At 44.1% G+C, this 14476-nt stretch overlaps 1 protein-coding gene across 6 annotated transcripts in view; it reads right to left on the bottom strand.

Annotated features, from left to right (window-relative positions):
• Positions 1-9853: 9853 nt before the first annotated feature.
• The window catches only part of HUWE1 (HECT, UBA and WWE domain containing E3 ubiquitin protein ligase 1), a 140432-nt gene continuing 135809 nt past the window's right edge, over positions 9854-14476 (bottom strand). For all 6 annotated transcript variants that reach the window (XM_061179100.1, XM_061179102.1, XM_061179101.1 and 3 more), the window contains 7 exons: positions 13846-13986; positions 12562-12849; positions 12333-12438; positions 11587-11704; positions 11107-11288; positions 10629-10819; positions 9854-10080 (listed from right to left, as the gene is read on the bottom strand). In XM_061179100.1, the coding sequence (XP_061035083.1) occupies positions 9978-10080; positions 10629-10819; positions 11107-11288; positions 11587-11704; positions 12333-12438; positions 12562-12849; positions 13846-13986 (1129 nt within the window). In that variant the 3' untranslated portion in view covers positions 9854-9977. The remainder of the gene's footprint in view (positions 10081-10628; positions 10820-11106; positions 11289-11586; positions 11705-12332; positions 12439-12561; positions 12850-13845; positions 13987-14476) is intronic.

Raw genomic sequence — 14476 nt, forward strand, 5'->3', positions numbered from 1 at the left:
TTCTGATAAAATAAAATAAAAAAGAAGCAATAAACAATCTCTTAGAAATTTAGGAATTTGGGGGCTTCTTTAATCTGATAAAGGGCACCTACATAAAAACTACAGCTAATTTCATTCATTTTTTTTTTTTTTTGGCCACACCGCGTGGCTTGCAGAATCTTAGTTCCCTGACCAGGGATTAAACTTGGGGCCATGGCAGTGAAAGTGCCGAGTCCTAACCACTGGACCACCAGGGAACTCCCTCATTCTTTTTTTTTAATTGAAATATAGTTCATTTACAATGTTGTGTTAATTTCTGCTGTACAGCAAAGTGATTCAGTTATATATATATACATTCTTTTTTAAATATTCTTTTCCATCATGGTTTATCACAGAATATTGAATATAGTTCTCTAGGCTATACAGTAGGACCTTGTTTATCCATTCTATATATAATAGTTTGCATCTGCTAATCCCAAACTCCCAATCCATCCCCCCACCTTGGCAACCACAAGTCTGTTCTCTATGTCTGTAAGCTTGTTTCTGTTTCATAGATAAGTTTATTTGTGTCATATTTTAGATTCCACATATAAGTAATATCATATGGATGGGATGCCTTAATCCTTCCTTCCTTCCTCTCTTCCTCCCTCCCTCCCTTCTTTCCTTCCTTCCCTTCTTCCCTCCTTCCCTTCCTGATGCCCGCTTACCTGGGGCTGCGGCTCTGGCCAAGTCCACGGGGCCAGGCCCTCAGGCTGCTCTCCCACTAGATGGTAGGCTGTTTAATTTTAATTTTAATTTTATACTGTATTGGAGTATAGCTGATTAATAGTGTTGTGTTAGTTTCAGGTGCACAGCAAAGTGATTCAGTTATACATATACATGCATCTATTTTTTTTCAAATTCTTTTCCCATTTAGGTTATTACAGAATATTGAGCAGAGTTCCTTGTGTTATACAGTAGGTCCTTGTAGGTTAGGCTGCGGGATCTTAGTTCCCTGACCAGGGATGAAACCTGGGCCCCTGCAGTGAGAGCACCAAGTCCTAACCACTGGACTGCCAGGGAATTCCCTAGGCTGTTTATTTTTTTTTTAAGATTTATTTATTATTTATTTTAATTTATTTATTTTTGGCTGCATCAGGTCTTAGTTGCGGCATGTGGGATTTTCTTTGAGGCATGCGGGATCTTTCATTGGGGCACAAGGGCTCTTCACTGTGGAGCGCAGGCTTCTCTCTAGTTGTGGCATGCAGGTTTTCTCTCTCTAGTTGTGGCGTGCAGGCTCCAGGGTGCGTGGGCTCTGTAGTTTGCGGCACGCAGCCTCTAGTTGAGGCGCGTGAGCTCAGTAGTTGTGGCCTGCGGGCTTAGTTGCCCCGTGGCATGTGGGATCTTAGTTCCCCGACCAGGGATTGAACCCGCATCCCTTGCATTGCAAGGCGGATTCTTTACCACTGGACCACCAGGGAAGTCCCGAGGCTGTTTATTTATTTATTTTTATTTATTTATATTTTTTTAACATCTTTATTGGAGTATAATTGCTTTACAATGGTGTGTTAGTTTCTGCTTTATAACAAAGTGAGTCAGTTACACATATACATATGTCCCCATATCTCTTCCCTCTTGCATCTCCCTCCCTCCCACCCTCCCTATCCCACCCCTCTAGGTGGTCACAAAGCACAGAGCTGATCTCCCTGTGCTATGCGGCTGGTTCCCACTAGCTATCTATTTTACATTTGGTAGTGTATATAAATCCATGCCACTCTCTCACTTCGTCCCACCTTACCCTTCCCCCTCCCCGTATCCTCAAGTCCATTCTCTACATCTGCGTCTTTATTCCTGTCCTGCCCCTAGGTTAATCAGAACCATTTTTTTTTTAAGATTCCATATATATGTGTGAGCGTACGGCATTTGTTTTTCTCTTTCTGACTTACTTCACTCTGTATGACAGTCTGTAGGTCCATCCACCTCACTACAAATAACTCAATTTCGTTCCTTTTTATGGCTGAGTAATATTCCATTGTATATATGTACCACATCTTCTTTATCCATTCATCTGTTGATGGGCATTTAGGTTGCTTCCATGACCCAGCTATTGGAAATAGTGCTGCAATGAACATTGGTGTGCATGTGTCTTTTTGAATTATGGTTTTCTCAGGGTATATGCCCAGTGGTGGGATTGCTGGGTCATATGGTAGTTCTATTTTTAGTTTTTTAAGGAACCTCCATGCTGTTCTCCATAGTGGCTGTATCAGTTTACATTCCCACCAACAGTGCAAGAGGGTTCCCTTTTCTCCACACCCTCTCCAGCATTTATTTATTTATTTAAATAAATTTATTTATTTTATTTATTTTTGGCTGCATTGGGTCTTCATTGCTGCGCGCGGGCTTTCTCTAGTTGTGGTGAGTGGGGGCTACTCTTCGTTGTGGTGTGTAGACTTCTCATTGCGGTGGCTTCTCTTGTTGCGGAGCACAGGCTCTAGGCGCGCAGGCTTCAGCAGTTGTGGCACACGGGCTTCAGTAGTTGTGGCACACGGGCTCAGTAGTTGTGGCTCGTGGGCTCTAGAGCACAGGCTCAGTAATTGTGGTGCACGGGCTTAGTTGCTCTGTGGCATGTGGGATCTTCCCGGACCAGGGCTCGAACCTGTGTTCCCTGCATCGGCAGGTAGATTCTTGACCACTGCGCCACCAGGGAAGCCCTCTAGCATTTATTGTTTGTAGATTTTTTGATGATGGCCATTCTAACCAGTGTGAGGTGATACCTCATTGTAGTTTTGATTTGCATTTCTCTAATGATTAATGATGTTGAGCATTCTTTCATGTGTTTGTTGGCAATGTGTATATCTTCTTTGGAGAAATGTCTATTTAGGTCTTCTTCCCATTTTTGGATTGGGTTGTTTGTTTTTTTTTGATATTGAGCTGCATGAGCTGCTTGTTAATTTTGGAGATTAATCCTTTGTCAGTTGCTTCGTTTGCAAATATTTTCTCCCATTCTGAGGGTTGTCTTTTCGTCTTGCTTATGTTTTCCTTTGCTGTGCAAAAGCTTTTAAGTTTCATTAGGTCCCATTTGTTTATTTTTGTTTTTATTTCCATTTCTCTAGGAGGTGTCTCAAAAAGGATCTTGCTGTGATTTATGACATAGAGTGTTCTGCCTATGTTTTCCTCTAAGAGTTTTATAGTGTCTGGCCTTACATTTAGGCCTTTAATCCATTTGGAGTTTATTTTTGTGTATGGTGTTAGGGAGTGTTCTAATTTCATTCTTTTCCATGTAGCTGTCCAGTTTTCCCAGCACCACTTATTGAAGAGGCTGTCTTTTCTCCATTGTATATTCTTGATGAGACTGTTTATTTTTAATTGTGGAAATACATGCTCACCATGAAAAACAGACAGCAAAAATGCTGCTACTGCCGCTGCCAGCGCCGCCACCATCACTACAATGATAATAATACAGATAGGGAATTCCCTGATGGTCCAGTGGTTAGGACCCTGAGCTCTCACTGCTGAGGGCCCAGGTTCAATCCCTGGTCAGGAACTAAGATACATTACAAAATGACCACCATGTTAAGTCTAGTTACCATCTGTCACTATACAAAGTTATTACAGTATTACTGACTATATTCCCTATGCTGTATGTTACTTTCCTGTGACTTACTTATTTTTCTAAGTTGAAGTTTGTATCTCTTAATCCCCTTCACCTATTTCGCCCAACCCCCCCCACCCCCCTTCCCTCTGGCAACCACCAGTTTGCTCTCTGTAAGTCTGTTTCTGTTTTTTTTTTTTTTTTCCTATTTTTTGACCACGCTGTGAGGCATGCAGGATCTTAGTTCCCCGACCAGGGACCGAACCTGTGCCCCCTGCAGTGGAAGCATGGTGTCTTAACCACTGGACCACCAGAGAAGTCCCTGTGTCTGTTTTGTTTTGCTTGTCTGTTTTGTTTTTGAGATTCTACATATAAGTGAAATCACACAATATTTGCCTTTCTCTCTGATTTATTTCACTTAGCATAATACCCTCTAGGTCCATCCATGTTGCTGCAAATGGCGTTATTTCGTTCTTTTTTATGGCTGAGTAATATTCCATTGTATATATGTACCACATCTTCTTTATCCATTCATCTGTTGATGGACATTTAGGTTTCTTCCTTGTCCTGGCTATTGTAAATAGTGCTGCAGTGAACACTGGGGTGCATGTATCCTTTTGAATTATGGTTTTCTCTGGGTACATGCCCAGTAGTGGGATTGCTGGGTTATATGGTAGTTCTATTTTTAGTTTTTTAAGGAACCTCCATACTGTTCTCTATAGTGGCTGTATCAATTTACATTCCCACCAACGGTGCAAGAAGGTTCCCTTTTCTCCACACCCTCTCCAGCATTTATTGTTTGTAGATTTAAACAAAATTTTTTTGTTTATTTATTTTTGGCTGCATCAGGTCTTAGTTGCGGCACGCAGGATCTTCGTTGAGGCATGCAGGATCTTTCGTTGCGGCGCGTGGGTTTCTCTCTAGTTGCGGCGTACAGGTTTTCTCTTCTCTAGTTGTGGCTTGCAGGCTCCAGAGCACGTGGGCTCTGTAGTTTGTGGCACGCAGGCTCTCTAGGTGAGGCTCACGAGCTCAGTAGTTGTGGTGGGTGGGCTTAGTAGCCGCGAGGCATGTGGGATCTTAGTTCCCTGACCAGGGATTGAACCCGCATCCCCTGCATTGCAAGGTAGATTCTTTACCACTGGTCCACCAGGGAAGTCCCTGTTTGTAGGTTTTTTATTATTTATTTATTAATTTTAATAAATTTATTTATTTATTTTTGGCTGTGTTGGGTCTTCGTTGCTGCGTGCAGGCTTTCTCTAGTTGTGGTGAGCGGGGGCTACTCTTTGTTGTGGTGCGCAGGCTTCGCATTGTGGTGGCTTCTCTTGTTGCGGAGCATGGGCTCTAGGCACGCGGGCTTCAGTAGTTGCGGCACATGGGCTCAGTAGTTGTGGCTCGCAGGCTCTAGAGCGCAGGCTCAGTAGTTGTGGCGCACAGGCTTCATTGCTCCACGGCATGTGGGATCTTCCCATAGCAGGGATCGAACCCGTGTCCCCTGCATTGGCCAGCAGATTCTTAACCAGTGAGCCACCAAGGGAAGTTCCTGTAGATTTTTTAATGATGGCCATTCTGACCGGTGTTAGGTGATACCTCACTGTAGTTTTGATTTGCATTTCTGTAATAGTGATGTTGAGCATCTTTTCATGTGTTTGTTGACCATCTGTCATTTGTGTTTCTTCTTTTCTGAATTGCCTTTTCATGTCCTTGGATGTTTTTCTGTTGCGGAGTTTGTCTCTTAGTGATTTGTAAATAAAAAAATATATATACAGCAAGGATTAACCCATTGCCTGTTAGAGATGTATTGTTTTCTAGATTGCTGTTGCTTTTTTTTTTTTTTTTAAATTTCCACCACCACCTCCCCTTCCTAGCTCTTTTTTTTTTTTTTAATTTTTATTTACTTATTTATTTATTTGTGCTGTGTTGGGTCTTCGTTTCTGTGCGAGGGCTTTCTCCAGTTGCGGCGAGCGGGGGCCACTCTTCATTGCGGTGCGCGGGCCTCTTACCGTTGCAGCCTCTCCTGTTCCGGAGCACAGGCTCCAGACGCGCAGGCTCAGTAGTTGTGGCTCACGGGCTTAGTTGCTCCGCGGCACGTGGGATCTTCCCAGACCAGGGCTCGAACCCGTGTTCCCTGCATTGGCAGGCGGACTCTTAACCACTGCGCCACCAGGGAAGCCCCCTCTTTTTTTTTTTTTTTTTTTTTTTTTTAAAATTTATTTATTTATTTATTTTTGGCTGTGTTGGGTCTTCGTTCCTGTGGGAGGGCTTTCTCTAGTTGTGGCAAGTGGGGGGCCACTCTTCATCGCGGTGCGCGGGCCCCTCACTGTCGCGGCCTCTTGTTGCGGAGCACAGGCTCCAGACGCGCAGGCTCAGTAATTGTGGCTCACGGGCCCAGTTGCTCCGCGGCATGTGGGATCTTCCCAGACCAGGGCTCGAACCCGCATCCCCTGCATTGGCAGGCAGATTCTCAACCACTGCGCCACCAGGGAAGCCCTGCCGTTGCTTTTTAATTCTTCTCGTGGTGTTGCCAATGTTTTAGTAGTCAAATATATCAGTCTTTTCCATTATAATGTCTTTTGTAGTTTTTAGTGTTAGATTTTCCATATCCCAGATCACTTATTTGCCCCCAAAAATAACTTCACGTTTTTCACACTTGACTCTTCCATTTGGAATTTATTTAGTGTGAATTGCAGAGCAAACTTTCTATTTCTCCCCCTTCCAATACTTAGGCAAGTTTCCCAAACTTAACATTGACAAAGCTATTCCTTCCCCAACTGGCTCTTGGTGCTTCATTTTCTCTTTACAGTAGACCATAGTACACTGAATAGTCACGGCTTGAAGCCATTCTCTGTCAGGTCTGCTCATTTCAGCTTCCACCTTGCTTAGCATGTCTGTTTCCCAAAGTCTCAAGGCCAGCTATACTTGCAAATGAAGACAGTAAGCCTGTTCATTTGCCACTTTTTATGCTTCTCACAAGAGTTTTGCAGCATCCTTCTTCACATGGATCCCAAACACTGCTTCTTAAGATTATTCCTAGGTATTTTATGTTACTGTTGTGAAGGGAATCTATTTCCTGTTGTTTTCTAACTGGTCATTGCTTGTATTTGAGAAAATGTTTAATCCTGCTACCCCTGCCTATCGAGTCTTTGTGTATCCATTGCTCCCTGAACTTTCCTAACACCTAACCCCTTCCCTTCAGTGAGTTTTTGGAAAGCAGTGACTTCTCAGTGTTGTCAGTACATGGTAAGCGCTCAGTAAAAATGTTTATGTTGGGTAATAATTGTTTCTCCAGCCAAGACATATTATGCTTCATAAGTATAGAGCCATACATCCCAGTTTATCTGGGTTTGTTTGCACTTGTGGCCCAGCATAATTTTTTTTTTTTTGGTGGCTGTGCCATGTGGCATGTAGGAATCTTAGTTCCCTGACCAGGGATTGAAGCCGTGCCCCCTGCAATGGAAGCATGGAGTACTAACCACTGGACCACCAGGTAAGTCCCGCAGCATAATTAATAACACCCTTTTTATTTTAAAATTTGCCCAACTTTGGATGATAAGTTATATGGTCACCCTAATTATAAGAAAAGGGGACTATTTTAATAAGGAGATAACCAGTAGTAATTGTAACACACACATCAGTGGAGGGAATTATTAGGGGGCAAAAAGAGACATGTTTAATCATATCATGAAAGCAGCTATTAATTAGCCTTCACGTAGAATTAGGCCTGTTATTGACTTCCCTGATACCTGCCTCAAATGCATTTGGAACTATTAAATTGTCCATCTCAAAAAACTTATTTTGAAATATCTCAGGTGTAGAAAAGTTATAAAGTATTATAGTATTATAAGAAATACTTATGTACCCTGCACCACCCAGCTTAAGACATAAAACATTTAATTTAAGCCCTCTGGGTAATGTACCTCTTCCCAACTGCATCCCCTTTTGTCCCCCATAGCTTATCCTGAACATCGTACAGTACTGTCATACTTATGCATGGGCTTCCATACTCTTCATACATGTGGATGTGGATTTTCATGTTCTTGGTACACACGTATGTAGTAGTATTGTTTTGCAATTTTTAAACAGGCAGGTCTCATACATTTTTGCTTCTTTGAGATTGTGTATGTTGATATATGCAATGGATATTTTTACTATTGTATAGGATTTCTTTATATTATCAGATTATTTATACTTGTTGGACAATGAACGTTTACACGAATGTTTTGTTCATTATAACCAGGCCTCTTGCTGGACTCACTTAAGCTCTAATAACTTTTGATTCTCTTGGTTTAGCAAAATAGTTTCTCTTCAACAGCTATACCTTGTTTCCTGCTTTATGGAAATGGCTAGAACTTGCAGAACAGTGTTAATGGTGATAATTGACCACTTTATGCTTGCAGTGTGATGTTGACTGTTGGTCTGATGCTACCTTATCAAGGTAGTATCTTTACAAGTTACCAGGAATAGTTACTGTTGGCAAATGCCTTGCATCTACTGTCAAAAGGTTTTTCTCTTTTGACATTGAGGTGATGAATATCCCAAAGGCAAATCATACTCAGTCACATTAGGTTTTTGTGGTATGCCATTGAGTTAGATTCATTTATTTCCTTCAGGATTATTCCATCTGTACTCTGAACTCCCACACCCGACTCCCAACCCTTGCACCCCTTTCAAATTTAAATGGTCAGAGCTTTATTCTACTTTGATCTTTCAAAGAACCAGTTCTTAAGTGTATTGATCAATTCTACTATATTTCTGCTTATTTGTTCCTTTTATTTTAAAGCCCTGGTGGACTCCCAGCCTCATCTCAGGCCACTATCTTTTGCTCAAGCCTTGCCCTATCAACTGGACCCTTGCTACCTTGAGCTAGATTACCCTGTTCTTCTTAATCTTCACTCTCACACAGCCTTATGATTCAACCCAAATGCCACTGACGATAGAAAGCCTTTCCTGATCTCCCAGGCTAGACCAGGTACTTCTGCTGGGCACCCAGACCCCCTTCCTACACCTGGTCACAGAACTGATCTGTCTTCACCCCTTGACTAGAAGCTCAATAGGAGGGACAGGGTTGATTCATCTGTCTTCTCAGTGGTCAGGGGGGCAGGAACAGACAAGTGTGAACATTGGAAGAAAAAAAAAAAAGATAAGCAGCCATTTGCATCAGGACCAAGGGATCAGGTTAAGGACAGACACACCACTTTCCTAGATCCACACTTTGGGACATGGTTAAGGGGAAAATCTCTAAGAAGTAGAGCCTCGGAGAATGAGAAAACCCACACAAAGCAAGTACCACTTGAGGTTATTTTTCTAACTGAACTTTTATTACTTTTTTCTTTGAAGGCTGGAACCACCATCAAAGTCCTTAGATCAACTTTAAGTGCTGGATGGAGTAAAAAAAACCACAAAAGACTGTTGGGCGATCTGTGAACAGACTGGCAAACAAGCAGATGACAAAACAAAACCAAAAAGGATGGAAAGACTGTTCTGGGGAGCTAGTTAAATTATTTGCTTATTAAAATTTGTTAGAAATAAACTAAAACATTAATAAATGAAATCAAAATTTTAAACTGAGCTCCAGGCTTGAAACTGTTATAAAGGCTCAGGAAATAGAACCTTCGGTTGGGTTGAGTGAATTCTCTTACAACCTGCTGGTTTGTTCCCCTAGAGCAAGGCGATGCTTTGTCCTTGGCTGCAATCTCTAACACCATCACCACCCCCAAGTGCAGATCCCATTCTGAAAAAGATCTCCCCAGTTCCTGATGACTCTGAAGGAGGAGGATGCACCCGTGTGGTGACAGAGATGGCTTTCTGGAGAGTCCATTTGGATTTCTTCTCCAGCCATCTAACATGTGCTCAAGAGGTGTTTCTTTTTAAACTTGAAAAAAACTCCATTGTGAAAAGTGAGTTATGAAGAGTGCTCTTTATTTGAAACCTCCACAACACAGACGCCAATCTTGTCTCGCATTGAATCATTAGCTGTGCACATCAACACATTCCAAGCACAAATTAAGAAATGCAAACAGAACAAAAAAATATATATATATATAATTTTTTCCCCTATCCAAAGGTTTCAAGTCTCAATGCAGCAAATCCTTCTGAACACAGAATCTGAGGAGCACACTGTTCAAACAGTTGGGACAAACGGGTCCCTGTAAAGGCTATTGCCTTTTTAATACACGGGGTGAGGGATCATGGACGGCATGGAATGGGGAGAGGAGGTGAGGAAAAGGGAGCGGGGAGAGAGAATGAGCAGGAAAGGGGGAACGGGTATGCGCTGGGGAAGATGGGGCAGCTGGGACACACACATGGTGAGTTGGTGGATTTTCATTTATTGGTTTTTGACATTTTCTTTCTGGTTCTTTTTTGTTTTCATTTCCCCCCTTCCCAGGTCCAACAATGGTAGAAAAACCCCACAGTGGTGGGCGGGGCCTTATTAGGCCAGCCCAAAGCCTTCAGAGCACTCCTGGATGGCCAATAGTAGCATGTGGCGGAGCTTCTCAAAGCTCTCATAGGCAGGCAGGTCCAGCTGATTAAAACTAGCGAAAGAAGAAAGATCAATTCGTGACAAAAGATGATAACCAAATCCGTGTTCCCATGGTGCCCACTTGACTTCTGCTCGTAGACTCCCAATCCTGTCCTAGCCTTGTCTGCCATCCTCTAATCTGGCCCCAATACTGGCCACCAGGCACCTAAAACATAATCTGACCCTGTCACTCCTCCTTAAACACCACGACCCTACATGAAAGCTCCAAGGAGGCATTCAGGGTCACTGGTCACCCCTGCCGAGCTCTTTAGCATTCTGCTCCCTGCAACTCCTTGCTCTGGCCACGTTGAGCCCTGGAATACACCTTGTTCTCACATGGCAGTGCTCACCTGCAATGTCACCCCAGCCCCACTTTGAGTCTGGGCCAGCTTCTCATCTCAAATATCATCTTCTCCACAAAAACCACCAAATTGTGAGTTACCCCAGGTCCAGGGTACCTGGGGCCAGATTTGCGCTCCTGACCACGGGTAGGGGCCTAGAAGTAGCAAATACGCAAATTCAATCTAAATGCTGAAAAGGAGAACAAACCTTTCCTCTTACCATGTGTGAGCTGAAGGCAGGCGGTCTGTGGACCTGTCATCTCGATGGATCTGAAACTTCTGAATGCCATTCATGCCTTCAAGGGCAGCAAAACCTTGCAGGGGCACCTTGGAAGTACCCGTGACAAACTGGAGGAACTTGGCACGGTCAGCTTGATCGAAAGAACGCAGTGCTCTCCAGAACCACTGGATCTACAGGAATGAACACAAGAAGCCAGTGTTAGGTAGAGAGCTCTTGGAAGAAAGGGGGATGGGATTTGGAATGTTAGGCAAGTCCCTTCTGTGAGACAGGTTTCAGTTCCTCCATTCACAAGATGAGCAAGGAGATCACCTGAAAACTGAAACTCCAGAAGAGTGAAGAGTTAGGTACAGGTAAGCTGTCACTCAAAACTCCCTTCCCCTAAGAGTACTGGTTTATTTGGTGTCATACAAACTAACACTGCTTAAGGATACACGGAGGGATGCCAGCAGCAGCTCACCTGAATAGAGTTGGACTGGTACTTGTGGTATTCAGTGTTGGATTTCAAATCGTCAATGTCGATTGTGGGCAGTCCTGATATGAGCAGCTCTAACTCCTGCTCAGTGAAGATGGAAATGAGGCGCTTTGGAATGATCTCATAGAAACCTTCTAAGAAAGCTGCCAGCTGTTTGCGGATGGCTCCTGGGGAGAGAAGCAACAAGCCACGTGGCATCTGAACTCATACAACTGTTAGAGGTCAGAGATCCCCAATCTGGCAGGATGCTGACTGATCTGCCTACCTCACCTACCACTCTGTTTCTAGGCCCCCATATGAGGGTGGATGAAGGGAAATATTTTTTGGTCAGGTTTTTGGACTCCTTTTATGCAAGGCATTTGTGGCTGGCATAGGGGAAGAGAAGAAACAATGTCTGTGAAATGAGTGAGGCCTGACCTTGCCCCATACTGAGCAACTAGGGGGTCTAACGGACATTTCCCCTACCTGTCATTCTCATCTGGCACACCAGGTGTACATACTCCTTCTTATTCTCCTCTGTTACCAAGATGTTGGCCCCATTGGGTTTGAGGTCACGAACTTCACACACTCCAAACTCTTGGACCTAGAATACCCAAAACCAATAATATGAATCAGGCTTGGTCTAGGATGGAACTTACACAGATACCTGGAAACACACCCTAAACTCTTTGCTGTATCCTGGGCAAGGAGATGAAGCAAGGTCATAAAAAACAGTGACTTTTCTCATGAGCTCATAAATCCCTAATAGGGAAAGGCCAAGTGTTTGGTCCTAAAACGTACGGAAACTATCAATAGTAAAAGGGAAAAGGGCATGGATAACATAATGTAACACAACAGAATCTTTATGGAAAGCAATTTGGGGGAAGAGTAACCTTGAAATTTTTTTGTTTTTCATTTATGTCTATTTGCACAATTTTTCTAGAGTGAACTGCCTTTGGGAATGAAGAATAATGTACTAGAGCATTTTTTCAAAATATAGAGGAAACTAGGAAACAGCCTGGATTGTTTTACAAATTCTGGTTTTTCTGTTTGTGCCATCTCATGCAAATACCCACTGCTCTCTGCCAGATGGGGAACGGGGAATGGGACTTAAGACATCAAGATGCTTCCTTAGAAGCATTAGAGATTATCCAATGCCAGTTCAAGGACAACCCCATAATGGGTTTCCTAGACTAGCTGGGATGTGCCATGGTCAGGATCTCCTGACCTACCTCAGTGCTGAAGGTGAGGTCGTAGCCTAGTGTGGAGACATCATTTTCCAGCAGATAAACCAGGCCCTGGTAGAAGTGGTAATCTTCGCTCTCCATATCTGTATATCTAGATAAACAAAATTAGGGCCATGGGTTGGGGTGGAGGAGAGGCAGCCTAGTGATGGGACACAAGAAAAGGGACCAGATTTCCAGGACTGAAGACAGTCCCAGGTTTGTGCCACATCCTCACCTGACAGACTTGCCCAAGATGTGTTTGTAGAAGGACCGAGTAAAGTAGCACTCCAGGAGGCGGTTGTCATATACAGCTTTGGCCACGATGCGTCCGACAAACTTGAAGTAGCTAAGGTGGTTGGGGTTGCAGTGGGAAGATGGATTGATGGTGTATGTGACCCGATCACCAGGTGAGGTACGGAACAAGGCATACATAGGATTAAACATCTCCCGAGAGATGATCATATACCACTCCCGCAGGAGCCCTCCAGCATCCTGCCCTTCTTCTCCTTCAAACACTATATACCTGTATAAGAGAGCAGAAACAGGGATGTGCACAAAGCCCAGGACAAATCCATTCTTTTGCACAGCATGACCTGAGTGAGCGATTGTGAAGGAGTAGCTGGGGAGTGCAGGGTCAGAGGACAGTGGTAAATGCAGAGTGCCAGGAGAGCCCAGAGGAGCGGTGGGGATCTGGGACAAAAAAGGGCATCATTGATGGAAGAGATGTCCCGAAGTATCAGTAAAGCCTCACCCATATTCCAGAAAACAATAATAGGAAAGGTATAAAGGCCTAATAAGAAAGCAGGAGCCTTTCATCAAGGAAGGAATCATCAAGTGGCATCAAAGAGAGCTGAGCTCAGAGTCCGACGTCTATAAGGATTTGGTGGTGGAGGAGTAGGGTTCAGTCTGTCTTGGAAGCCTCTCTGACTTTCCTGTGTGACTACATGGATAGTGAGCCCATGCCATAAGGGAAGGGAGGAATCAAGTTCCTGAGTTCAGGAGGATCAAACTACATCAATAGGTCTATCATTTCAATGGCTCCCATGACACATGGTACTTCAAACTGCCAATCTCCTCTAGGTGGCGCCAGAATCACCAGTGAGGGATTACCAATTTGGTGGGGAGCCACTCTTGCAAGTATGGTCTCCCTCAACCCAGGGTACCATTTGCTTAGCAGGGTTCCCGTTCCTAGTGTAACAATGGAGGAAGCTCTCTTTGCGAAGCCATCAGGTGTACCTTTGTAAATGCGAAAGACTCTCCGGTCTGTACAGGAATTGTTGGATAGCTCAGCCCAAGGGCCAGATGGCCAGCAAAAGACCAGTCTCATGAGACTGGGTGGAGAAGACGGGTGACAGTTCAGTGAGATTATCTAAGCTGGATTCCTCTTAGGAATTCCTACTGGGGAGGGCAGCACCTCCCTAAGTTCCCCTGCACATTTGGGCCCCAAGTAAGCCTTTACTACCATGTAGGGAGGGTCCCAACCCTCCCATCCTGTTTATTCTCTGCTCTGGGCTCTTACAATCGATTCTTCATTTCTTCAGGGGATTTCCGGTGCAGCTCACGATAGGAGTCTTCAAACACATGGTCACGGCGGACGTGCACAGCCATGTCTTCTTTCCGGAGCCCCTCGTCCAAACGCTCCAGCTCTTGGCGGAAATATCTTGGGAGGTAGGAAAGGAAGGAAAATAAGATTAGGAGTGGCAGAGTAAACTTTTGTTTGCCTGATTAGGATGAAGATCCGCAGTGATGTTCCCCCCATCCTCCAGACACTTTGATCCCTCCAGTGTTTGGGAGAGGCAGGTCATTCACTACCAACTCTAAATTTTTCCCATGTCCATCGAATAGGGGCCCACAGACATTATGGCATGGAATTTCTGCAATAAGCAGGTAAGCATGTGTAGGTGCACAGGAAGGAAGAGAAGAGTAAAAAATGACAGGAGTGTTGTGGAGGTTCGCCCCCCCACGAGCCCTGCTGTGGCTACCTGCACCTCCTGTATTACCCCAAAGGAAGGACTGGGACTTTAGAAATCATGTGACTAAACAAAGGCTTGCATTTCTCTGATGAAGAATGGAGACTGGGTTGGAGAAGGCCAAGGAGTATTTAAGTACAATGATTGTCCGTGGCACAGACAGATGAGTCTCTCCCCGCC

Source organism: Eubalaena glacialis, chromosome X, assembly GCF_028564815.1.
Source record: "Eubalaena glacialis isolate mEubGla1 chromosome X, mEubGla1.1.hap2.+ XY, whole genome shotgun sequence".
Classification (NCBI taxonomy): domain Eukaryota; kingdom Metazoa; phylum Chordata; class Mammalia; order Artiodactyla; family Balaenidae; genus Eubalaena; species Eubalaena glacialis.